The 21,882-nt window shown below is 43.2% G+C and overlaps 1 protein-coding gene across 3 annotated transcripts in view; it reads left to right on the forward strand.

Moving 5' to 3' along the window:
- The first annotated feature begins 2,356 nt into the window (after positions 1 to 2,356).
- The window catches only part of LOC125104699 (uncharacterized), a 36,364-nt gene continuing 16,838 nt past the window's right edge, over positions 2,357 to 21,882 (forward strand). For 2 of the 3 annotated variants that reach the window (XR_007128700.1, XR_007128701.1), the window contains exon 1: positions 21,478 to 21,668. Coding sequence is in view for 1 of the 3 variants with exons in the window: in XM_047737459.1 (XP_047593415.1) it covers positions 3,691 to 3,745; positions 4,377 to 4,450; positions 15,998 to 16,184; positions 21,067 to 21,167 (417 nt within the window). In the remaining 2 variants the exon portion in view is untranslated. Of the gene's footprint in view, positions 3,746 to 4,376; positions 4,451 to 15,997; positions 16,185 to 21,066; positions 21,168 to 21,477; positions 21,669 to 21,882 lie in introns of those variants that run through there. The other variant, XM_047737459.1, reaches the window with a different exon arrangement.

The raw sequence follows: 21,882 nt of genomic DNA on the forward strand, positions 1-21,882 counted from the left end.
GAGGCGATACTGGGTGGGGAGATTTCCTTATCTCCTGAGATAATTTTTTAATTTTTTTTTAATTTTAGAGGAATATATATAGAGAGAGCACAAGAGGGCAGAGGAAGGGGCAGCAGGTGGAAGGAGAGAAACCCAAGTAGATTCCATGCTGTGGCTTGGAGCCCAATTTGGGGCTCCATCCTATCACTAGAGATTATGACCTGAGCCAAAACCAAGAGTTGCGTGCTCAACCAACAAAGCCACCCACGAACCCCCGAGATAATAATTTTTAATTTTAGCTATTTTTTGGGGTACGCTTACTTTTTTTTTTTTAAAGATTTTATTTATTTATTTGACAGACAGAGATCACAAGTAGGCAGAGAGGCAGGCAGAGAGAGGGAGAGAGAGGAGGAAGCAGGCTCCCCATTGAGCAGAGAGCCCAATGTGGGGCTTGATCCCAGGACCCTGAGATCATGACCCCAGCTGAAGGCAGAGTCTTAACCCACTGAGCCACCCAGACACCCTGGGTATGCTTCCTTTTGATATAGATTTTTCCTCTCTCTTCACTTTTTTCACTGCCTGCCCCATTCTGTGTACCTATTTCTAAGATGCTCTCCCTACTCTTCTCACTCACATTATAGTCTACTCGGATTTGTAGGCAAATGAAAGTATGGAGTGCTGATGAAGGGACTGAGGTGCCCTTCTCTGAGTAAAACATTTAAATTTCAGGGAACGATTTCTGTGGAATGATATTTAATCCCAAACATGTACAACTTGGACTTGTGCTTAAAATCAGGGTGTACAACTCGCTCATCACAGAAAGAAATAGAATTCATTATCTATGTAATAAAGACATGTGGGGAATCAAGCACTCATATGACACATTATGAAGTTAGATTTATTACGTGTGACTCCTGCCTCAACACTACCATCTATGGAAGAGCCAAGGAGAATTTAGATACTTGTAAAGACAGTTTGATGATTGCATATTCATTCAAAGTATACTTACTTCATCCTCATGTAAGCTTTTTTGTAGACTGACACTTGCCAACTCTATGGAGGAGCCTGGAGGACCCAATTCATGTCAAGATACCACCCTGCAGAGTCCCCAGAAGGAAAACTCCTTACTTGGAGGGCTGTGAATCAGCCAATGAAGAGCCAGGGGTGGGGTGAGCTCTGGACTCCTCTAGGGCTCCCATATCTTCCTTTAGCTGTTGTCTAGCCTCCTTCTAACTCTACCAGTTATCGATCACCACTCCCTGGGGTCAGCTTCCATCTCCCCGTTACTTCGAAGTTTTTATTCTTTTCGAATTGCTGTGGACCAGGAAGCAAAAGAGCCAAGCGGTATTTGATGTAAGTGTAAAAATGGGTATTAATACTATTAACAAAATGAAACACTGAAGGCTGCTCAGGCAGTATTCAATGCAGGCAGCCCCTGGGACCACCTGGGATGTGGCTGTAGGGTTGGAGGGAGTCCAGGGCTGGGTAGGTCAGAGTAGCAGAGCAGTGCCCTAACCCAGGGCAGCTAACTGAGCTAACCCAGCTAACTGAGCTGCTAGTTCTGAGTTCCTTGTGCAGAGGAACAGCAAAGGGAGCCTCACTGGGGATCCTTCCAAGAGAGCAAACCCCTGGTCCCTAGTGTGTAGGTGGGGGTCAAGGATGATAAGTAGGGCCTTTGAACGCAGTCTGTGCAGTTGCTTTGGCTTACCAGCTGTGTGACCTTGAGCAGATGATTTAACCTCTTGAAGTCTTAATAACACTTCTTCAGAACAGGAGATAAAAGTACATGGCATGTAAGGTTGTTGTAAGAATCAATGAAAAATGTTTATAAGGTACTTAGCATATTGCCTGGCATATAATAAGCTTTCAAGCTTAGCATTTATTAAAAAACACATACATACACCTTGCAGCCTCACTGCATTTTCCCCTGGGAGCCCATTTTTTATAGGTAGGACATTTTAAAATGAGGATCCTCTTTTTTTTTCCCCCAATAATTAAAACTTCTTGTTTAAAGAGCAGTGTTACAGGAAGAATAGGTCTTATGGAATAGGTAAGACATGATTATGGGAGGAAAGATATCCACATATGCAGACATTGAAGACTCTAGGTCTTTGGAAGCTATGGGTTAATATAGGAAGGATCCCTTTAAGAGTTAGTTTTTGGGGGCAGCTGGGTGGCTTAGTCATTAACCATCTGCCTTCGGGTCTTGGGATCGAGCCCCACATCAGGCTCCCTGCTCTGCAGGAAGCCTGTTCTCTCTCTCCCTTTCCCGCTCCCCCTGCTTGTGTTCCCTCTCTCTTAAAAAAAAAAAAAAAAAAAAAAAAAAAAAAAAAAAGTTAGATTTTGACCTGAGGGCTGGAGGGGAGAATATGGAAAACTTTAGACAAAGACCACAAAAAGAAGGAAGATAATCCTCTAAATAAGTTAGGGAGAAGCTGAGAAGGGGGATGAGGTTAGGTGTTCATTAGCAGGGAAGCTTTCAGGGAAAAGAACCACATCCTATGCAGTGTAAGTAAAAGTAGGACTTGATTAGATTAGCTCATGGAAGTGAAATCCAGGCTAATCTTGCTTGGCTCCAGGCAGGGCTGGATCCAGGGCTCAAAAGATGTGGAATGGAAGAGCCCCTACCTCTACCTGGTAGACAAATTCTCTCCATGTGGTCAGCAGGATTCACACTCTTTAAGCTCAGGGACTCAGGAGAAAGCCTTTTCTGAGAACCCAGATTTCAAAGAAGTCTCTGGCTTGACGTGGGTCACTGGTCCAACTCTCTCCCAGTTGCTGGGGTCTCAGAGAAATTGGGGTGCATGGGGAAGGGTCAGCTGACTGAACCACAGGGGTGGGTTCACCACCACCAAGAGGAGTTTTGCTCCCAGCAGACAGGGCAAAGGATGCTGGGTAGGCAAGAGGAACACAGCCAGCCACAGCAGGTAGTGCGGTGCCTAACCTCCCACCCCATCTGCCATCGCCTCACGGGCATGCATGCCTTCTGTTTCAGCTTGACACCAGCCCCCTGAGCCAACAGGACCCCCTGAGGTGATAGTGGAGCCATGTGACCACACGAGTTCCTGGAAACCCCATCTTACAGCAGTCAGTTGTCAAGAGGACTGAATGTAGACAGTTGCTTTGTTCCAAGGGGTTTGGAGCTATGACAGAATTCATTGAATACAAGGTCAGCAGAGTGAAGGGTGGAGTGACAGTATTTCCCAGGCAGTATTAAATGAATGCAGCCACCGGAACATTTGGGATCCGGCTATAGATGGAGTCTGACGCTGGGTGGGTCCCGGTGGAAGAGCTGTGACTTCACTCCACTAACATGCTGACCTGCTATATTGAGCTACTCGTACAGATTTCATTTCCAGCGTCCTTCCCATGTGCTGTGTGTGGGCTTCAGTTCAACAGATTATCATTCTTTCTCCCTGATAGAGAAATCTCACGCACACTTTGAGAGAATTGTTTATTTACAGTAGGAATCAGCACACATCCTGCATTTGCTACGCCTGCTCCAAAGACTCCTGGGTGAGGAGGCACACGGAGCCAGGGCAGGCACCAGTGGCAAGGACAAGCACAGATTACTAGAATGCTTTAGAAAGCCCTTTCTGCTTCAGATAAGTGGCTAATTAAATTTGGGGTTGGCTATTGGAAAAGTGCCAATTATGGAAACGAGCATCTGTTGATCACACTTCGCTTTCAGACGTTTGGCTCCTTACTAGAATGCTGCTGGAGAGAGAGCAGGGAACCGCTGCTAGCACCACGAAAGGAAAACATGGTAGGAGGAGTGAATCATCATATTTACTTTCAGGCGTTCGTCTTGTAACAAGATTAATTCAGTAGAACTCAACTTCCAGAGAAAAATGGACCGTGTATTGTTTTAGACTCAGGCTTCGGCACAGCAGGTGGATTTTCCAAATTGCCTCATCTGACATTTCCTAGAAATATAAGCTAACATTATTCCCTCTTTTGGCAACTGTAAAGTTCTATTTGAGCGTTCTACAAGTCAGTTGGCAGGACTAGGAATTTCGAGCACTTAACTATCACTCTTGAGCTTGATTTTGTCGAGTGATTTTTTACTGGGAGACGGTCCTTTTTTAGATCTGGAAATCAGCTCAGAAAATGTAAGTCATTTGCCAAGGGTCACTGAATAATATGCAAATTAGAGCTGGGAACTGCTGAATATTGATTGGAATCCAGTTCTCTTATATCTCAGAGTCACTAGTAGCAAGTGACTGTAATTTGTGATGTGTGCAACTTTGTTTAGCTCATGGAATCAGTGCCGATTTTTGACATGTGTCTTCTCCTGGCTTTTCCCCCTGGTACTTTGAGGGCTTGCTTATTGTGGTGTCGGTTCTTCCCGGAAATAGAAAATGGAAAGCTGTAAATCATATGTCCTTTTCTTCTAGAAGCAAACTTTCCTGCTGTGTGGGGCAGACCCAACAGGCAAATCCACTTTGCCAGCAGTAATCCCACAGTCCAGGTAATGATGTCTTTTGATCTCTACCATTGCAAATGGTCGGCCAAAGCAAATTAAATCCAAGCAAGTATGATCAGCTAATGACTTCTTAATTGTTAGACGTGTCTGGTCTTCACCAGTTATCTCTAAGACATCACTTCAGTTCACTATTTCAGTATATTTTTGTACTTCTTTGGGATTTCTCTATTCAATAATCCTTTAGGTTATTCTCGACTGTGTTTGCCTGTTTGTTTTATGGGTGTCACAGATTCCTCCCCCCTTACTACTCTGCATTTTTGTGGTTATTTACGGTAACCATAATCTTTCCTTGCTTATGGATTTCTGATATTTGAAAATTAACTCTTAGCTTGATGAGACACAGACATTTGCTGGGGGTGAAGGTGGGGTTGGGGGTGTCAGTTTGAGTTGGTGAGTTTGGATTGAGTCATGTTTTCTTAGCTGCTTCTGGTACCCCCAGCCAGACAGAGCCATCAAGCACTTAGAAACGGTTTGGAATACAGAAGAGAGTTCATGGCTAAAGATAGGTCTTTGGAATAATCGGCTTATAAGTGACACGTGAAACCATGAGAATAGATGTAAGTATCCAAAGAGGGACAAAAGGCCGGTGTTAAGCACACTCGGGGGAGCTGCAAATGGCGAAGAGAGAGGCCAGTGCCCTCAAGGAGACCGGCCGTGAGAAGACGAGGAGGAAATGGAGTGTTCGCCAGGATAGAGCATGTTGTTCGGTTCCTTAGGGAGAAGAGGAATGGGGGAACTGGCGGCAAGGGGGAAACTGAGGAGCAAAGAGAATGGGCTTGTTGGTGGCTTGAGGTTTCAGGATGATGGGGGCAGTATCAGGAAGACCATGGTAGGGCTCGACGTGAGGAGGAAGGTCCCACACGCCTGCAGCTGGAAGGCTGGAGGAGAGTGAGACTGTAAGTTAGGAAGTAGAAAACAGAGGAATTGAGAGGGTCATAGATCTTGGTGCCCTTCCCCCTCTCAATGAGGCACGACGTACATCCGCTGAGCACCGAAAGGCGCCTTGGTGGAGTTTGGCAGCATCTTTCTAAATTAAAATGGGATGCACCTAGATTTTGCCAAACTCATAGATGACATTTCCATTTTGGAACCTGAGCCACTTTTCACTTCTTTCTGAGAGCTAAAACATCATGATCAAGGGTTTGTAACTTATACCAAAAGCCACGGAAGTGATGTAAAACTTCCATGGCTTGTAAAAACTCATCCTGGGAATTTCTGATGAGCCTAGGGCTTGCCTTCAGATGCTACCTGGTGTAATAGGGCAAAGCTCTGCAGAGCCGTGCAGATCTGAGATGGGAGGATGGCAGGCTGAGTAATTTATGCCTTAACTCACCCGATAAACAGACTCACTCTTTGAGAATGTTGGATCTTCTTTGGAGATAGAGTAAAAACTCCTTGGGGTAGGGAGGTCCTCTGAGAAATGTTGGTGTTCCTGAAGTAATAATAGGCTGGAAGGCCTTTGATTATGGATGAGTGTGACAGCTAAGAAACGGAAAGAAATAAATGTGAGTCACAGAAAAGCCTCATTCTGTGATCTTCAGCCCTTGTCAATCATATTTATGAAAACGTTGTGAAGAATATCAATATTTTATATTTTTTGTAATACTTATAAATGCTATATACATAAGCTTCACCTCTGATGAAAAATGAGACAATTATGTCATTTCACTTTCTTCCGCTGGTTTAAGATTCTTGCTGCTGCATGAGGTGGAAGCTTCTTTTTTTGCAGAGTGCTCAGCCATAAGGGAAGGGAACTGGGCTTGGGGAGGGGGATAGGCAGACATTGGCTCCTGAGGCTTAGGGAAGCCCTTAGAATTTTCAAATTTGCTCCTTTCTCTTTGAGGCTTCTTATTTTTGCCTCAGGTTTCCCATTTCGGAGCCTCACCTGGAGTCAGCCCAGAGCAGGCTCACCCCACACATCCACAGAACTCAGCAGAAGCATGCCTTTTCTTGTCCAGGCTTCACACAGCACCTCAGGGTTGGGTACAAAGTAGCTTTTCAAAACCCCAGGTATAGCCGCCAGAACCTGCTTCTTCCACACCAGTGGCTGACCTCGGGGCCACTGGTGCTGTGGCTCCCAAGGTCCTGCTCACTGACACAGTCACTTACATACTGGTTGGGGACAGGGCAGGGAGGCACAGCCTAGGGGGATCTTTGCCCTTCCTCTGGCCAAGCCAACAACACGAGAACTGTGAATATGAACTGAACAAAGTGACAGAGTTAAGGAAAATTCAAATAAGAAGCATTGGAAAGATTTTGTCTTTAATTACAATTTCCAAACTTCTTTTCTCTTTCTTTATTTTTTTAAAGATTCTTTCTTTCTTTCTTTCTTGAGACAGAGTGTGCGAGAGCATAAGCGGGCTGGGGGAGGGGCAGAGGGAGGGAGAGACTCCCAAGCAGGCTTCACACCCAGCATGGACCTTACTTCAGGGCTTGATCTCATGACCCTGAGATCATGGCCTGAGCTGAAACCAAGAGTTGGATGCTTAAACGACCGAGCCACCCAGGTGCCCCCAAACTTTTTCTTTTTTAAAGGAAATCAGCTAAGAAGCACTTGCTGCGTACTGATCATTTGTGGCTTATAAATACTTTCTAGGACTTCATAACACTCATTGTGGCACAACAAAGGTTTGAATGTCCCCTTAGACCTCATCTAGTTTTTCCCTTTTCATTTTTTTTTTTTTTTTTTTTTTTTGACAGAGAGATCACAAGCAGGCAGAGAGGCAGGCAGAGAGAGAGGAGGAAGCAGGCTCCCCGAGAGAGCAGAGAGCCCGATGCGGGGCTCGATCCCAGGACTCCGAGATCATGACCTGAGCCGAAGGCAGCGGCTTAACCCACTGAGCCACCCAGGCGCCCCTAGTTTTTCCCTTTTCAGAACATTTGTCTCCTCTGTCCTGTCTCAGATCCTGAGGAACCTCTAGGAAAAAAGGAGATTGTTTTGTCAGACACAGATCCCAAGTTTTTTTCCTCCAATGCTGTCAGATGGAAGAGAGGGCTCTTTTCCTGGCTTGACCTATGACACCAGCTCTGTCTGCTCACTGTGTCCATTGCCCAAAGCTGGAGAAGCAGCAGAGCCATCACAGATGTGGGAATGAAATGTCCCCAGCCATTGTCACAATCCTTTATACATCCTCCTCCTGGGCACGTGAATGGATTTGATAGTCTGTGAGCATCTTTTTTCCTGTTTTTCTAAAGTGTTCTCTGTTTTCTACTGAATCTTCAAACACAGCTTGGGTCTTATCATTGGGTATATCAAGGATATTGTTTTCCTGCTTCTGAAGAGCTTAAAAAACAGACCATGTTTCTATTTTTCTGAGAATTTAGTTCTTCTATATGTAAGGACATAAAAACACTTTCTAAATCTATAGTACTTAAGTTTATCTTCCCTCTTCAGCTTCACCAGGAATGCAACACCACCCATGTGCTTCAGGGTGGAGGTAAGAGGTGAGAGGTAAAGTGAAAAGACTGTTCTAAACTTAGGTGTCTGCCAAGCATTTCAGTCCCTGAGCCTGGGGGACTGCTACACTAATCTAAATTCAACAGAAGAAGAAATCCAGGGCCAATGAGCAGGGCTAAGTGCATGGCAGGAATCAGGGTCATGAGTTACAAATTGATCTGGGAGTGAAATTATGAGCCTACATAAAGCTTTCATAGGGCTTGATTCCAGGAAATAAAGAGAATACATTTCTAAAAGGTAGTTAATTTAAGGCTGGAGCTTTCAGAACTCTAACACGCTTTTGTTTTCCGTAAGTGGTTGGGAACATGGTGGGCACTCATTCACATTATTTTCTGCTCTGGAGGGAGTTCCCCAGTGCAGGTAGTATTGGGGAGATGCAGTGGTCTACCTTGTGTCAAGGGTGATCCCCTCTTCCTAGCTTAGACATCCAGGGTAAGACACAAGACCTAGGCCCAGCCGGTCAGACCCTTCTCTCTGGGAATTTGAATATCAAAGGAGTGAAGCAAAGATTCAAAGATAGTCCAGAAGCCACTTGTGGTGACAGTGTCATGCAGTGGACAGCCGTTGGCGTGCACACTGTCCTGTGGCATGACCTTGGCTGTGGTCTGTACTGCGCATTCTCTCTTGACCTCCAGTGCATTTCCTGAACCTTGTTCTCTAGCCCTTCTGTCCATCCTGTGAACTATTCAACATCTTTCCACTCCATTCCAGCTTAGATAAAGTTAGACAGGGTTTGCTTCTGTTGCCTGTTACCAAGAGTTGGACTAGGCCATCTGATGTTCCTGTCTTCAAATCCTAAGAGATGCTCCCTCTGTTCCTAGTTGGTCTCTGTTTAGAATGGTCTGGAAGTAAGCCTGCTATACCCCTTCACATGAAAGCAGCTTTATGTAGAGATTTTAAGACAAACCTAGAATCAAGGGTTTGGAGTATATTCTCAGAGTGGACACGCCTAACTCAATGTAGAGAGAAAATTCGTCAAGTATGGGTTTGCAGGTGGGAATCCCAGGCCACAAATCTAGGTGGCAAGAGATACTGAGTTTTTTCATGTACTTAAATCAACTGAATTTCAACTTCACATTTTCCTAAGCAGCAAGAAGGAAATGTATCCCCAGGCAGAGCTGACTTTGTCTAGAGCCCCTGCACCCCGAGGGTCGTTTGGAAGCCCAGGGTCTCAGAGAGACCAGATATGGGGGAAGGCCCTCGGGCCATCAGTCACTGAATTGTACCAGTGACTGCAGAGATACCCCTCGTTCCAGCCAGTGCAGTCCCTTCAGTTATGTTGGTTCTGTTTTCTCCCCTGAGGCGCTTGAAGCATGGGGATCTTTGGCGAGTCTGCTGCCTAGGGTTCTGTCTCCTGAGGGGTGCCATGAAGCTAAGCCATTGAGGATTTGGTCGCCTCCTTGGGGCACTGGTATGGAGCGATCTGGTCCCTGATGTTTGAGGAATGCATGGACCTCTGTCTTTCTCTCTCATCTGCCAGAATGTTTTAGTCTGATGAACATGCCACTTTCTTCATGTTTCCCTTACAGGACCCCCAACCCCATTATATTAATCAATGACTTAAGTTTTTGAAAATAAAAGGCAAGAAGGGAAACATCTCACAGGTACCATGTACTTTCTGCTCTGCCACAAACCTCCTTTGAGACAAGGAAGTACAGAACCTGTTCTTTGCTCAAATAGGAGAAGAGAGAGGGGTCACTACATGGTGTGGGAGGGGAATAAAAACAAATTCATAGATTAAAAAAAAAGGCTTGTCAACACTTAAAATTAATAAGGGGAAAAATAATGTAGAAGTGCTAGAATACTATCAGCTGTTGAAGAGAAGGGCTAATTGGATTTGTATCTGGTGTCACTACCTTCTGTGATTTCTAAAATTTCATAAGAGATTCAGTCTCATTCAGAGCTTTTCTGGTATGAATAATGTCACTCCCTCCCTTCCCATCCCAACTTTTTAGCATCAGGAATGAGGAGTGTTTCTTGTCTATATTCTGTAAGCCAAGTCAGCAATTCTAGCTCTAATTAATATGGGACTTCCACTCCAGCTGGAAGCAAATATTTATGTTACAAATGAAACAGTGTGTAATCCATAATCAAGTTTCCTATTGAGTCCCATGTTCCTGCTTCTTGGAATAGAATCCACTTACTATAGGTTTTCCAGTCTGGGTAGTAAGGTGGCTTAAGTGAACTGTCTCTGCTGGTATGAGAGCCTAGTAATTCACTGACACATTTAAAATAAGTATATGCTAAAAATTAAAAACAGAAATATCATATGATCCAATAATTCTACCACTGGGTATTTACCCAAAGAAAATGAAAACACTAATTTGAAAAGATGTGTGCACCCCTATGTTTAATGCAGCATTATTTACAAGAGCCAAGATATGGAAACAACCCAAGTGTCCAGCCGTAGATGAATGGATAAGGAAAATGTAGATTTCATGAAATATCACACAGCCATAAAAAGGACGAGATCTTGCCATTTGTGACAACATGGATGGACCTAGAAGGTATTACGCTAAGTGAAATAAGTCAGATTGAGACTGACAAATTCCACATGATTTTGCTCATATGTGGAATCTAAAAAGAAAATCAAAACAAAATGGGTAAGTCAATGAAAAGCAGAATCAGACCTATACAGACAGAGAAGAAACTGATGGCTGCCCGAGGGGAGCAAGTGGGAGGGTGGGCAAAATGGGTAAAATGGAGAGGGAGATACAGGCTTCCAGTTACAAAATGGATAAGTCATAGAAGCAAAGAGCACACACAGCATGGGGAACACAGTCGATGGTACTGTAATAACATTGGATGGTGATGGACTGTGGCTACACCCGTGGTGAAATAGCATAATGTATAGACAAGCTAAAGCACTGTGCTGTACCTCTGAAAATAATGTAATATTATATATTAGCTATACTCAAAAAACTTATGAAAACTAAAATAAAATAAGCAGGTGCTAATTAAAAATTCATTGTAGACACTGATTCCAAGAAGCAAAGAATCCACATTTGGGGGAATTTGGAGGTCTAGTTCACTCCACACAGAGGAAGGCTAGCTTCTGGTAAAATTGGTAAATCCCTGGAAGAGGGAAGGACGGATATTCATAAACCCATAAGTACTTTCTGATTATCATTTATCCAATAACTGTATGTATCAAGAGCCTGTTAGGGAACCTGAGCTGCTACAGAGCTGGGTATAGAGTAGTGAACAAGCCATGGGGTCCTAGCTCCCACGGAGCATGCGCTTCTGGATATAAGGATATGAGTGAGGAGCCATCTCAGCTGGAGCCCATCTCCTGTCTCTGTTCTTCTAGAACTTACACCGCCTACATAATGAAGATACAGTAGAACAAAGGCTTACCTTGAATATTTGCTACACAGGCAGGGCGTTCTGCATGCTTACCACATAATAACTCATTTACTCTTCACAGCACCCCTGTGAGGAGGCACCATTTACTCTTTTTACAGAAGAGGGAACTAAGACACAGAGAGGTGAAGAAACTCACCTGGGCTTTCAAAACTAGTAAGTGAGGAGTTTGCTTCCTTGAAAGTCAGGAAAGTAAAAATTTTTAACAAATACTGTTTGGGGCAAGAATAAAATGTTTAAACTTAAAATAATGTGAGTTTTAGTACATCTGCTTTTTGATTTTCAATATTTTCTCAACTATACTGATGTCCTGGGACAAAATGAACCATTATAAAATACACTGAAACATGTATATGGGTTACACATTTTTTCTTTTGCCTTGAGCTCCAGTATGACTCAGCATAGCATTTTTAAAAAAGATTTTATTTGTTTATTTGACAGACAGAGATCTCAAGTAGGTGGAGAGGCAGGAAGAGAGAGAGAGGAGGAAGCCGGCTTCCCGCTGAGCAGAGAGCCCGATGCGGGGCTCGATACCTGGACCCTGGGACCATGACCTGAGCCAAAGACAGAGGCTTTAACCCACTGAGCCACCCAGGCGCCCCTTAGCATAGCATTTTTAGAGATTGTCTGTATTTACACTTCTGCTATTTTGTGCATCATGAATTTTTAAAATAGTGTATTAAAATATTATCTTCATTACAGAGGGTTTTTTTGGTTTGGTTTGGTTTTGGGGGGGTCTCCTCTTAAATTCTGTGCCCCAGGTGAGTGCCTCACTCTCATCCTGGCCTTCGGTGGCAGAACTGGGATTCAAACCAAGGCAGTCTGGTTCTAGGTCTGTGTTCTTAACCATTACACTACTCATGTCCTAGAACTGTCGATTTTTTTTTTTTAAGAGAAGGGGGATGGATGAGCAGAGGGAGAGGGAGAGAGAGAATCTTAAGCAGACTTCACATCCGGTGTGGAGGCTGATGTGGGGCTCAATCCCATGATCCTGAGATCATGACCTGAGCTGAAGTCAAGAGTCGGATGCTTAACCGACTGAACCAGCCAGGTGCCTCTGGAATTGTTGATATTTATATTTACGTCTATATAGCATTGCTTTCTCCAGTTAAACTAAAAAATGCCTTGAGGGCATAGACTATTTATTATGCGGCCTTCTTGTATCCCCTTCTTGTATCCAGTAGGGCGTCGGTTTGGCACATAGTGTTCTTGATAATGGTTGGCTAAAGGGAATCAAGGAGACTTTCCTAGTGTGCTGAAGTTCACCGTCCTCACAGCTACTTGGACCACAATTTATAGTTTTGCTTTAATCTCCCTCTTATATGTCGCATTTTAATTTTATGAAAATAATGAACCAAATAACCTATCTCCCCTAAAGATGATGAACGAACACCTATAAATAAAAATATTATGAAAATAAAATGCTTTTCTGCAGCCCAGTGTTCTCTTTCTGGTGAAACTCTCCACATTTTTTGGAAACCTACTGCTTCTGGGAAGAAATCCTAGAAGTTTTAGTTCTGTAAGTGAACAGAGGAGTGCAATAAAAAGAAGGTAGAATGTTCATTGACATAATTATCAGCTCTTTGGTTACAGCCTGGGAGTTTCCGAAGTACAACAGTTCTGTGACTTATGTTTCCCTACACTCTGGGAGCTCTGCTCATCACTTCCCACACCCGGCTCTGAAGTCCCCCTCACCTGTGGGTGCGCCCATCTCAGCTCAGTAATGTCATGCCTGGTTCGTTGTATTTTTTCCAGCACTGCTTTTGGGGATGACAGGAGAGGGTGGTTCTCTCTTGCCCCTGCACTATTAGAAATATGGCTTTTTTAGGAGATGGGGTCAATGATGAATGCAGTGATTGCTCTGGGGTGCATTATATAAAACCCCTTGAGAGCTCTCCTCAGGGTGGGAGTCTTGAAGACAAAATAAAGGAAATGAGTAGCACTAGGGAACATCTGTAGAAGGTGACTTCTGGAGGGCTCCTCCTGCGGAGCAATGTCATTGTCAAAGGTTCTTAGGGTGCATGGGTGGCTCCATTGGTTAAGCATCTGACTCTTAATTTCAGCTCAGGTCATGATCTTGTGGTTGTGAGATAGAGCCCCAGCCACGGGCTTTTCACTGGGCTTGGAGCCTGCTTAAGAGTCTCTCACAAGGGCTCCCTCTGCCCCTCCCGGCCCTTAAAAAAAAAAAAAAAGAAAGAAAAGAAAAGAAAAGAAAAAGAAAAAAAAAAGGAGGCTTTCTGAGTCAAATGTTCCTATTCCCTTCCTGCCCATCCAGTCCTGGGCTGGGTTGAAAAATACACAAATCACTTTGATTTGTTTGTCTGCATGTTAAAAATCTTCTGAGCAGGTTTTAGCTCCGCTTGAGTTTTATTTTTGAGTATTCTATACTTACTAGTTTATTTACTCATTTTACAAAAGAGAATAGAGCCAGGCAAACTGCCACTTGCTTGAAATCTGGGGATCATATGGAAGCCTCCTTATGCTCCTGGGTTCTGCAGGGAATAAAATACTGCACTCAATCTAACTCAAAATCCTATTATTATAGGACGCAGTATGAAGAACGCAGCTATTAAAATTCGTGTAAGGTCTGTCTCACTCTGCAGAAATGGGGTGTAAGGGATACTGGTTAGAACTGTCAGTCTGCTTGAAAGTGTTTTGCTGAACATCACCCCATCATATTTGTACCCTGAAAACCCCACTCCAACCCTGGGGTAAACACAACCTGATGTATTTGGTGGCGGGTTGGGGAGGGGGAGAAGAAACACTGCCGGAGAACGTATTATTTTCTTGGTGCCATTGTTAGCTGCTCTGGGGACACATCTATACTCATCCCCTAGATCACTGTAGATTGTCATGGGGTGGCAAAAAGCTTGAAGCTTAACCACAACTCAACTCCACTGTAACTTCTGTTTTCACAAGCTGAGAAAATAGTCCATTAGGTCCACCCAAGTGAGAGTAAGCTGGTGAGAGACAGTCTCCAAATATAGGAAGAAGAGTAACAAAAAAGTGATACAAAGGGAGGAAAAAACTTGCAAAGGGTGAACAGGGGCAGGGCCTGGGGCCTGAGTCTTGATACTGCCTGTCACCTGAGTTGTCAGAGAAGGCAGGAAGCATTGGAAAATCAGGCAACCAGAAGCCCATTTGCGGTAAGTCACACGCAGACAAGGACAAGGCAGAAGTCCTAAGCATCTACTCCAGGATGGAGGCTCGTCCTAGGTACAGTGGCAGAGCGCTTGACATTTAAATACATAGGGCTTAAAGTTGACAGCTGATCTTAGACTGAGATGTCAAAAGATGAAGAAGCGACAAGTGGGGAGGTCTGGAAGGGTGTGATTCAAGGAGCACAATTCGAGAGCAGGCCCGGAGGGCCAGGGTCTGGCCTCAGGGCTAGAGACGCAGACTGGATTAGACATCACGCTGCCCCACTGGAGCTGTGATCTCTCAGAATCATGGGTCTTGTCCTCCAGCCCACAGCAGGTTTCCAAGATTGAGTGGTGTGAGATAAACTGCAGGTGCACTTTCAGAACCATGTACTCATACGTATGGAAATTATAACTAGAAGGGTCTGCAGTGATAGGACTCCCTTCCCTTCCCTTCCCCCACTTTAGTGGGATTGCCCACACTTCCACACATTGTTAATAAATCCTCTCCCATGTGGTGTTTCTCCAATACCTGCCTTGACTTTTCTCCTGCTGAGTTCTGCTCTACCACCTATTTGCCTCCCCGGACAGCTAATTATAAGCCTCTATTTTAATGCCTACTTACTATGAAAGCTTGTGTCAAAAGCAGCACCTACCTATATAGACATTTCAAAGGTTGTAATTCCAGAACAGGGATGAAGCAACGCTCTTGGATATGTTCCCCATCCAAATGGTGGTTCAGGGAAGTTGAAATAGGTCTGGTTAGGTCAGCGCTGACCAAGTGAATGCCTAAGAAGTATTTATTGAGAATAACCACCATGGTAATGATGCGGAGACCTCCTACAAGCCTATTTGGGACACTTTCTATTTATATGAAGAGGGAGAGGAACTTCTGCATTCATCAAGGGTAAAGCTTGGGCTGCAGCAGCCTTGTGGGTAAGTTCACACCTTTGCAGAGCCCTAAGGGTTTTCACCAGTCCTTCTCTATCTTCACAAATCATGCTCCTGCTCTAACCATGGCTTAGAATATTTGAACGTTGGGGTTACAGTTTGGGTTTTTAATGACAGCCTTTCTTGCTAATGGTACAATCTTCTTAAGGTCTTCAGTCTGAGCCAGTTCTGATTTGCTGGGATGCTATCCTCACTTCCTCTTCTCCGTTGCCGGGGTCGGAGGTGGAAGGGGCGGGGGAAGTAGGCACAGGAACAGTGTAAGTGTTTATGTACCTATAGCTTGGATTTTGAAGGGGAAACTCAGACGCCCAAGTGTCTTTTATCATCTGTTCCAGGTCTAGAGCTCTGCAGAGATGCCCCTCTCCTTAATAGAAAACAAACTCTGCTCAGAGCTTGTATGGACTTTCACGTTTATAAATGGGAATGTTCGCGGGACTCGCAGTCTTCAAACTCTCACTGCAGATCCTGAGCTTCTGTGCGATTATGTAAAACCTTGTGTTGCCAAAAACCCTCCTTCTGGCTTCCTTCTATCTTGGAACAGGGTTGAGCAGTTTATGAAAATGACAGCAGGGAAATGTTTTACCTGCTCAACTTGTTCTTCCGATCTCATTCGGGTTTCAGTCGAATGTTTCTACACTGCGCTGGGCGTGGGCAGCGGTGACTCACCAGGAGAGAGGACATGGTGGCACGTCCAAGGTGCTGCGGGATGACGGAGGAACTTCGCATTTGGGCTTCCTGCCATTTTGTTCCTTCCCTTGTTCTCTGTCGGATGTTTGCTTGGCTCCTTGTTCCCAAGGAGAACCAGTCAGTTGAGTATTCAAATATTAAATTAATTCCTCTTTCTGTACAAGTGGCCAGGCCAGTTTTTACTGGAAACGGAGACCAATGCCTGAGGAAAAATAGGGGTGGTGTGGAGGGGGAGAGACGGAGTTTAAAAGGCAGAGGAACCTACAGAAAGTTGCTTTTTTGTCTAATTACAAATTTTAGGACACTTTCCAAGGTTTGTGATCTTTGTGCACGAAGAGACCAAGAAAATGTTTTAGGAGAGTAAGCGGACAGGAATCAGCTTGTGTCAAGAAGCTTCCTTTTTCCTGTTGGCACCATCTGCTGGGCCCATTAGAGCTGCGAGAGGGACCTGACCCCTGGCCGTCTGACTCCCATGAGTCACATTTCGCACACAACGCCTCCGCTTTCCCCCCTTCTTTCAGACTAAGGACTTGCCCAGCTCTCTAGTGGCTACATGCCTGGTGTGCCTGTGGGGAGTAGCTGGCTGGACGGAAGCAGGTGAAGTTGGAAGCTGCACCCCAGTGCACCCTGGTTCCTCCCCAGACAGCGGATGTCCTCCTCCTTCTCCAAAGCTTGCTCTCCCCGGGTCCTGTTGTCCTCCTGCAGGACCCTTCTGGAGCCAGGAAGCTTGGTGATGTTTCTTGGTTACATTTCTCTCCTTTTAAAGCCTAATGTTGCTAGTTTATCAAGAGTAATACCCCAAGGTGTTCAAATGAGGTGTTTTGGGCGTTTGGTTCCAAATGCAGCTGTATATCGTGGGAAGAAGGGAGAGAGGAGAGAAATTGGCTTAGAAACACACATTCTAGGATCGGATGGATTTAGTGGAGCATTCTATCTAAAACTTAAATAATAATTAACATGAATTCTTCTCAAATTCTTCCCAAAAATTGAAGAGGAGAGAACATTCCTAATTCATTCTATAGACCAACATTCCCCTAATACCAATGCCATAAAAATACACCACAAGACAACTACAGAGCAAGATCTGTTATGAATATAGATTCAAAATCCTCAACAAAATATTAGCAAATCAAATTCAGCCACATATTAAAAGGATTATATACATTTACCAAATGGGACTTATTCCCAGAATGCAAAAGTAGATCAGCATATGAAAAATCAATGTAATACATCACACTAATAGAATGAAAGGGGAAAAAAAAAAACACATGATCATCTCAACTGATGCAGAAAAAGCATTTGATAAAATTCAACATTCAGTAAACTCAGGATTAAAGGAAACTTCCTCAACATAATAAAGGCCATATATAAAAAACCCACAGCTAACATCAGATTCAGTAGTAAAAGACTGAAAGCTTTTCTCTTAAGATCAGGAGTAAGACAAAGATGTTCACTTCTATTCAGCATAACACTGGAAGGTCTAGCCAGCACAATGAGCCAATAGAAAGAAATAGAAGGCATTCCAATTGGAAAGGAAGAAGTAAAATGATCTCTGGTCACAGATGATGTGATTTTTATATGCAGAAAACCCTAAAGATTGCACACACAGAGACACAAAAACAGCTCAAGCTAATCAACAAATTCAGCAGTTGCAGGATACAAAATGGCATACCAAAATCAATTACATTTCTGTACGGTAGCAATGAAAACTCTGAAGTGGGGGGCGCCTGGCTGGTTCAGTCGGTAGAGCACAAGACTCCTGATCTCAGATTTGTGAATTTGAGCCTCACTTTGGGTGTAGAGATTATTTTAAGAAATAAAATCTTAAAAAAAGAAAGAAAAGAAAACTCTGAAGTGGAAATTAAGAAAATAATTCCATTTGCCATGGAAGGATAAAATACTTGGGAATAGATTTCTAACCCAGGAGGCTAAAGACTCATACACTGAAAATTACAAATCATTGCTAAAATAAATTAAAGACGACACAGATAAATGAAAAGAGATCCTGTGCTCTTCTTGTATTGGAGGACCTAATGTTAAGATGAATACTACACAAATTGCTCTACATAGTCAATGCAATCTCTATCAAAGTCCCACTTTTTTTTTTCCAAAATAGAAAAACTCATTTTAAAATTCATATGGACTCTTGAAGGACCCTCAATAGTCAAAACAATCTTGTTAAAAAAGAACGAAGTTGGAGGTCTTATGCTTCCTGATTCCAAAGCTTACTGTGAAGCTCCAGTAAACAAAGTAGCACAGTATTGGCATAAAGACAGACAATGTAGGGGCGCCTGGGTAGTTCAGTGGGTTAAGCCTCTCCCTTCATCTCAGGTCGTGGTCTCAGGGTCCTGGAATCGAGCCCCACATCGGGCTCTCTGCTCAGCAGGGAGCCTGCTTCCTCCTCTCTCTCTACCTGCCTCTCTGCCTACTTGTGATCTCTCTCTCTGTTAAATAAATAAAGCCTTAGAAAAAAAAAAAAAAAGGCAGAAAATATAGACCGGTGGAATAGAATAGAGATTCTAGAAGCAAATCCTTGCATATAGGGTCAGATGATTTTTGATAAGGGTACCAAGATCATTCAGTGGGGGAAAGGACAATCTTTTTGACAATGATGCTAGAGGAACTGGACATCCACATGCAAAAGAATGAAATTGGACACTTACCTTATACTGTCTATAAAAATTAACTAAAAATGGACCAAAGACTTAAGAGCTAAACTATAAAACAGAAGAAAACATAGAAAGTATTCACAACATTGGATTTGATAATGATTTCTTACACATGACATCAAAAGTACAGGGAAGAAAAGAAAAAGTAAAACAAGTGGGATTCCACAAAATTAAAACCTTTAGTGCATACACAGACATTATCAAGAGAGTGAGAAGATGGTCCACTAAGTGGGAGAAAATATTTGCAAATCATATGTCTATTAAGGGATAAGTATTCAGAATATATTAAGAACTCCTATATCTGAAAAACTAAAAACCAAAACAGCTTAATTAAAAAGTGGACAAAAGGAGTGCTTGAAGTGGCTCAGTCGTTAAGCATCTGCCTTCAGCTCAGGTCATGATCTCAGGGTCCTGGGATCAAGTCCCACATCAGTTTCCCTGCTCAGCGGGAGGCCTACTTCTCCCTCCCACTCCCCCTGCTTGTGTTCCCTCTCTCACTGTGTATCTCTCTGTCCAAATAAATAAATAAAATCTCCCAAAAATATAAAATAAAAAGTGGACAAGGAACTTAAATAGACATTTGTCCAAAGGAGATACACATATAGACAATAAGCACATGAAAAGATGCTCAATATTGTTGGTTGTCAAGGAAATGCAACGCAAAACCACTATGAGATACTGCTTCACACCCATACCGCTTCACGCCCCTTAGGTTGGCTATTCCAAAAACCAAAAACCAACCATCCTTACCCTGTACCAAATAGAAAATGACCAGTGTTCATGAAGATGTGGAGAAATTGGAACTCTTGTGAACTGCTGCTGGGAACGTAAAATGGTACAGCTGTTGTGGTAAACAGTTTGGTGTTTCCTCAAAGATTAAATATAGAATTACCATATGATCTAGCAATTTCACTCCAAAGAATTGAAAGCAGGTACTGAAACTGGTATTTGTACACCAGTGTTCACAGCAGCCTATTCACAATAACCAAAGGTAGAAAAAACCCATCTGTCCACCAACAGATGAATGGGTAAACAAAATGTGGTATATATACATACAATGTAATATTATCTAGCCATAAAAGGAATAAAATCCAATACATGTTGTGACATGTGAGAACCTTGAACACATTATGCTAAGTGAAGTAAGCCAAACACAAAATGGCAAATATTGGTGATTCTATTTTTATGAGGTACTTAGAAAGTAGCATAGCGGTCACCAGGAGTGGGGGGAGAGGGTGGGGAGTTATTGTTTAATGGGTACAGAGCTTCTATTTGGAATGATGAAAGAGTTCCAGAAGTGTATAGTGATGATGATGGTGGTGGCTCCGTGCTGTGAATGTACTTATGACCACCAAATTTTACACTTCAAAGTGGATAAAATCATAAATTTTATAGTGTGTATATTTGACCACAGTAAGAAAAAAATTTTTTAATACACATACCAGGGCCTTACTATTAAAGAGGCTGAGAGGGCTGATATAGTAAATATGAGTTGGGAACCTGGAATCTGATTTGTCTTTTTTTAAGATTTTATTTATTTGAGAGTTAGAGAAGAGAGAGGGGGAGGGAGACAAAGAGAGAATCTGAAGCAAACTTCCCACTGAGTGCATAACCTGACATGGGGTTCAATCCTACAACTGGAAGATCATGACCTGAGCCAAAACCCAGAGTCGGTCACCCAACCACCTGAGCCACCCTGGCATCCCCAGATTTTTTTTTAATGCCTTCCTGTCTTTCACAGACATAGCCAGGCTTAGAAATTTGTGATTTAGTATCTGCTTGTTCTTTCCAAAGCAACTGGTGCCAGTCTGTGAGGAAATGTTCGCAAGTCTATGTGTAATATGTGTGTATTATTCATAAATCTAAGTGTATTAAATTTAAAGTGCTGTTTTAGAGCCTGAGATTGTCATGACCACATTGGTTTGGTGTCTACTCATGAACTGGTTTGGTGTCTACTCATTTATGAACTTATGAATTGATTGTGACTGTAGGTTGTTTTTTAAATGCCTATATTTGGCAAAATACAAATGAACAATCCAGGGGTGTTTGACTGGCTGTCAGTAAAGCATAAGACTCTTGAGCTCGGGGTCCTGAGTTCAAGCCCCAGGTGGGCCTGGTGCTTACTTAACCAAAAAAAAAAAAAAAAAAAAAAAAAAAAAAAAATCCTGTCTGTTAGTCTTCTTAAAATTTTTTGAAATTTTAATGGCTCCTTAAATTCCAAAGTCTTGGAAACTGCGACCATTTGAAAATATTGTAACAGAGACTGTTACTGCTATTAACTTCTCTGTACAATAAAAAATTGAAAGGATCTATGCATTTTCCTATTGTTCATAGGATCCTTGAACAGAAATGGCAGAGTTGAAACGGACAGTATCAAGATGCTATCTATTCCTCCCGCGGCCTGTGGCACTATTCTTCCTCAGATGAGGGAGGAGGTAGGTAGATGTGGGGCCAGGAGAGTGGAGAATGGTATAACTCTTCTACAGAACATACTGTCAGAAGAAGAGGTTGTCCTGTCCCGGGTGGTGCCTTGAAGGCTCTCCTCACATCACGGAGTTTGGGGGCTGAGGTAGGACATGGCTGAGGAACACCCATTTCTAGAGGATGCCTTTGCATTCCAGAGGAGGGCAGCTGGCAGCAGGGAGTGCCCAGTCTGTGGGAGCCACGCCTGCCCCGCCTGTTAGGCGGATTAGTTAGTTATTGAAAAAGTGCTTTGGAAGCACAAAGGTCTGGAGTGACTCCATGGGCTGTTGCTCAGGCCTGTGTGGGAGCTGGCATTTCTGAGACGCTGAGGCTCTTCTAGGAGGCTGGGGGACAAAAACCAGTTCTTTCCTGTTGTGGTGCCGTCCTTTTTGAGTCTGTCTCAGGATGCAGAGACAGTTCCAGAAAATTCTTTTGCAGTGCATTCTGTCTCAGGAGAGAAGTTCATTTTGGTGGTAGGTTTCATAAGATACTTAGATAAATGAACCACATCAGATTTTAGTTTCGTTTTCACGCTTAAGTCTTTTTATTTATACTCAAGTCATTTATACATAAATGAAATCATTTAACATGTTCTATTCTGTGACTTACTTTTTTTAACCTTAACAATATTCCCTGGAGATCTTTTTGTGTTAGTGTGTTTAGGCGTCCCTGTTTTTTTTAATGATT

This window comes from Lutra lutra, chromosome 7 (genome assembly GCF_902655055.1).
Source record: "Lutra lutra chromosome 7, mLutLut1.2, whole genome shotgun sequence".
In the NCBI taxonomy this organism is placed as follows: Eukaryota; Metazoa; Chordata; class Mammalia; order Carnivora; family Mustelidae; genus Lutra; species Lutra lutra.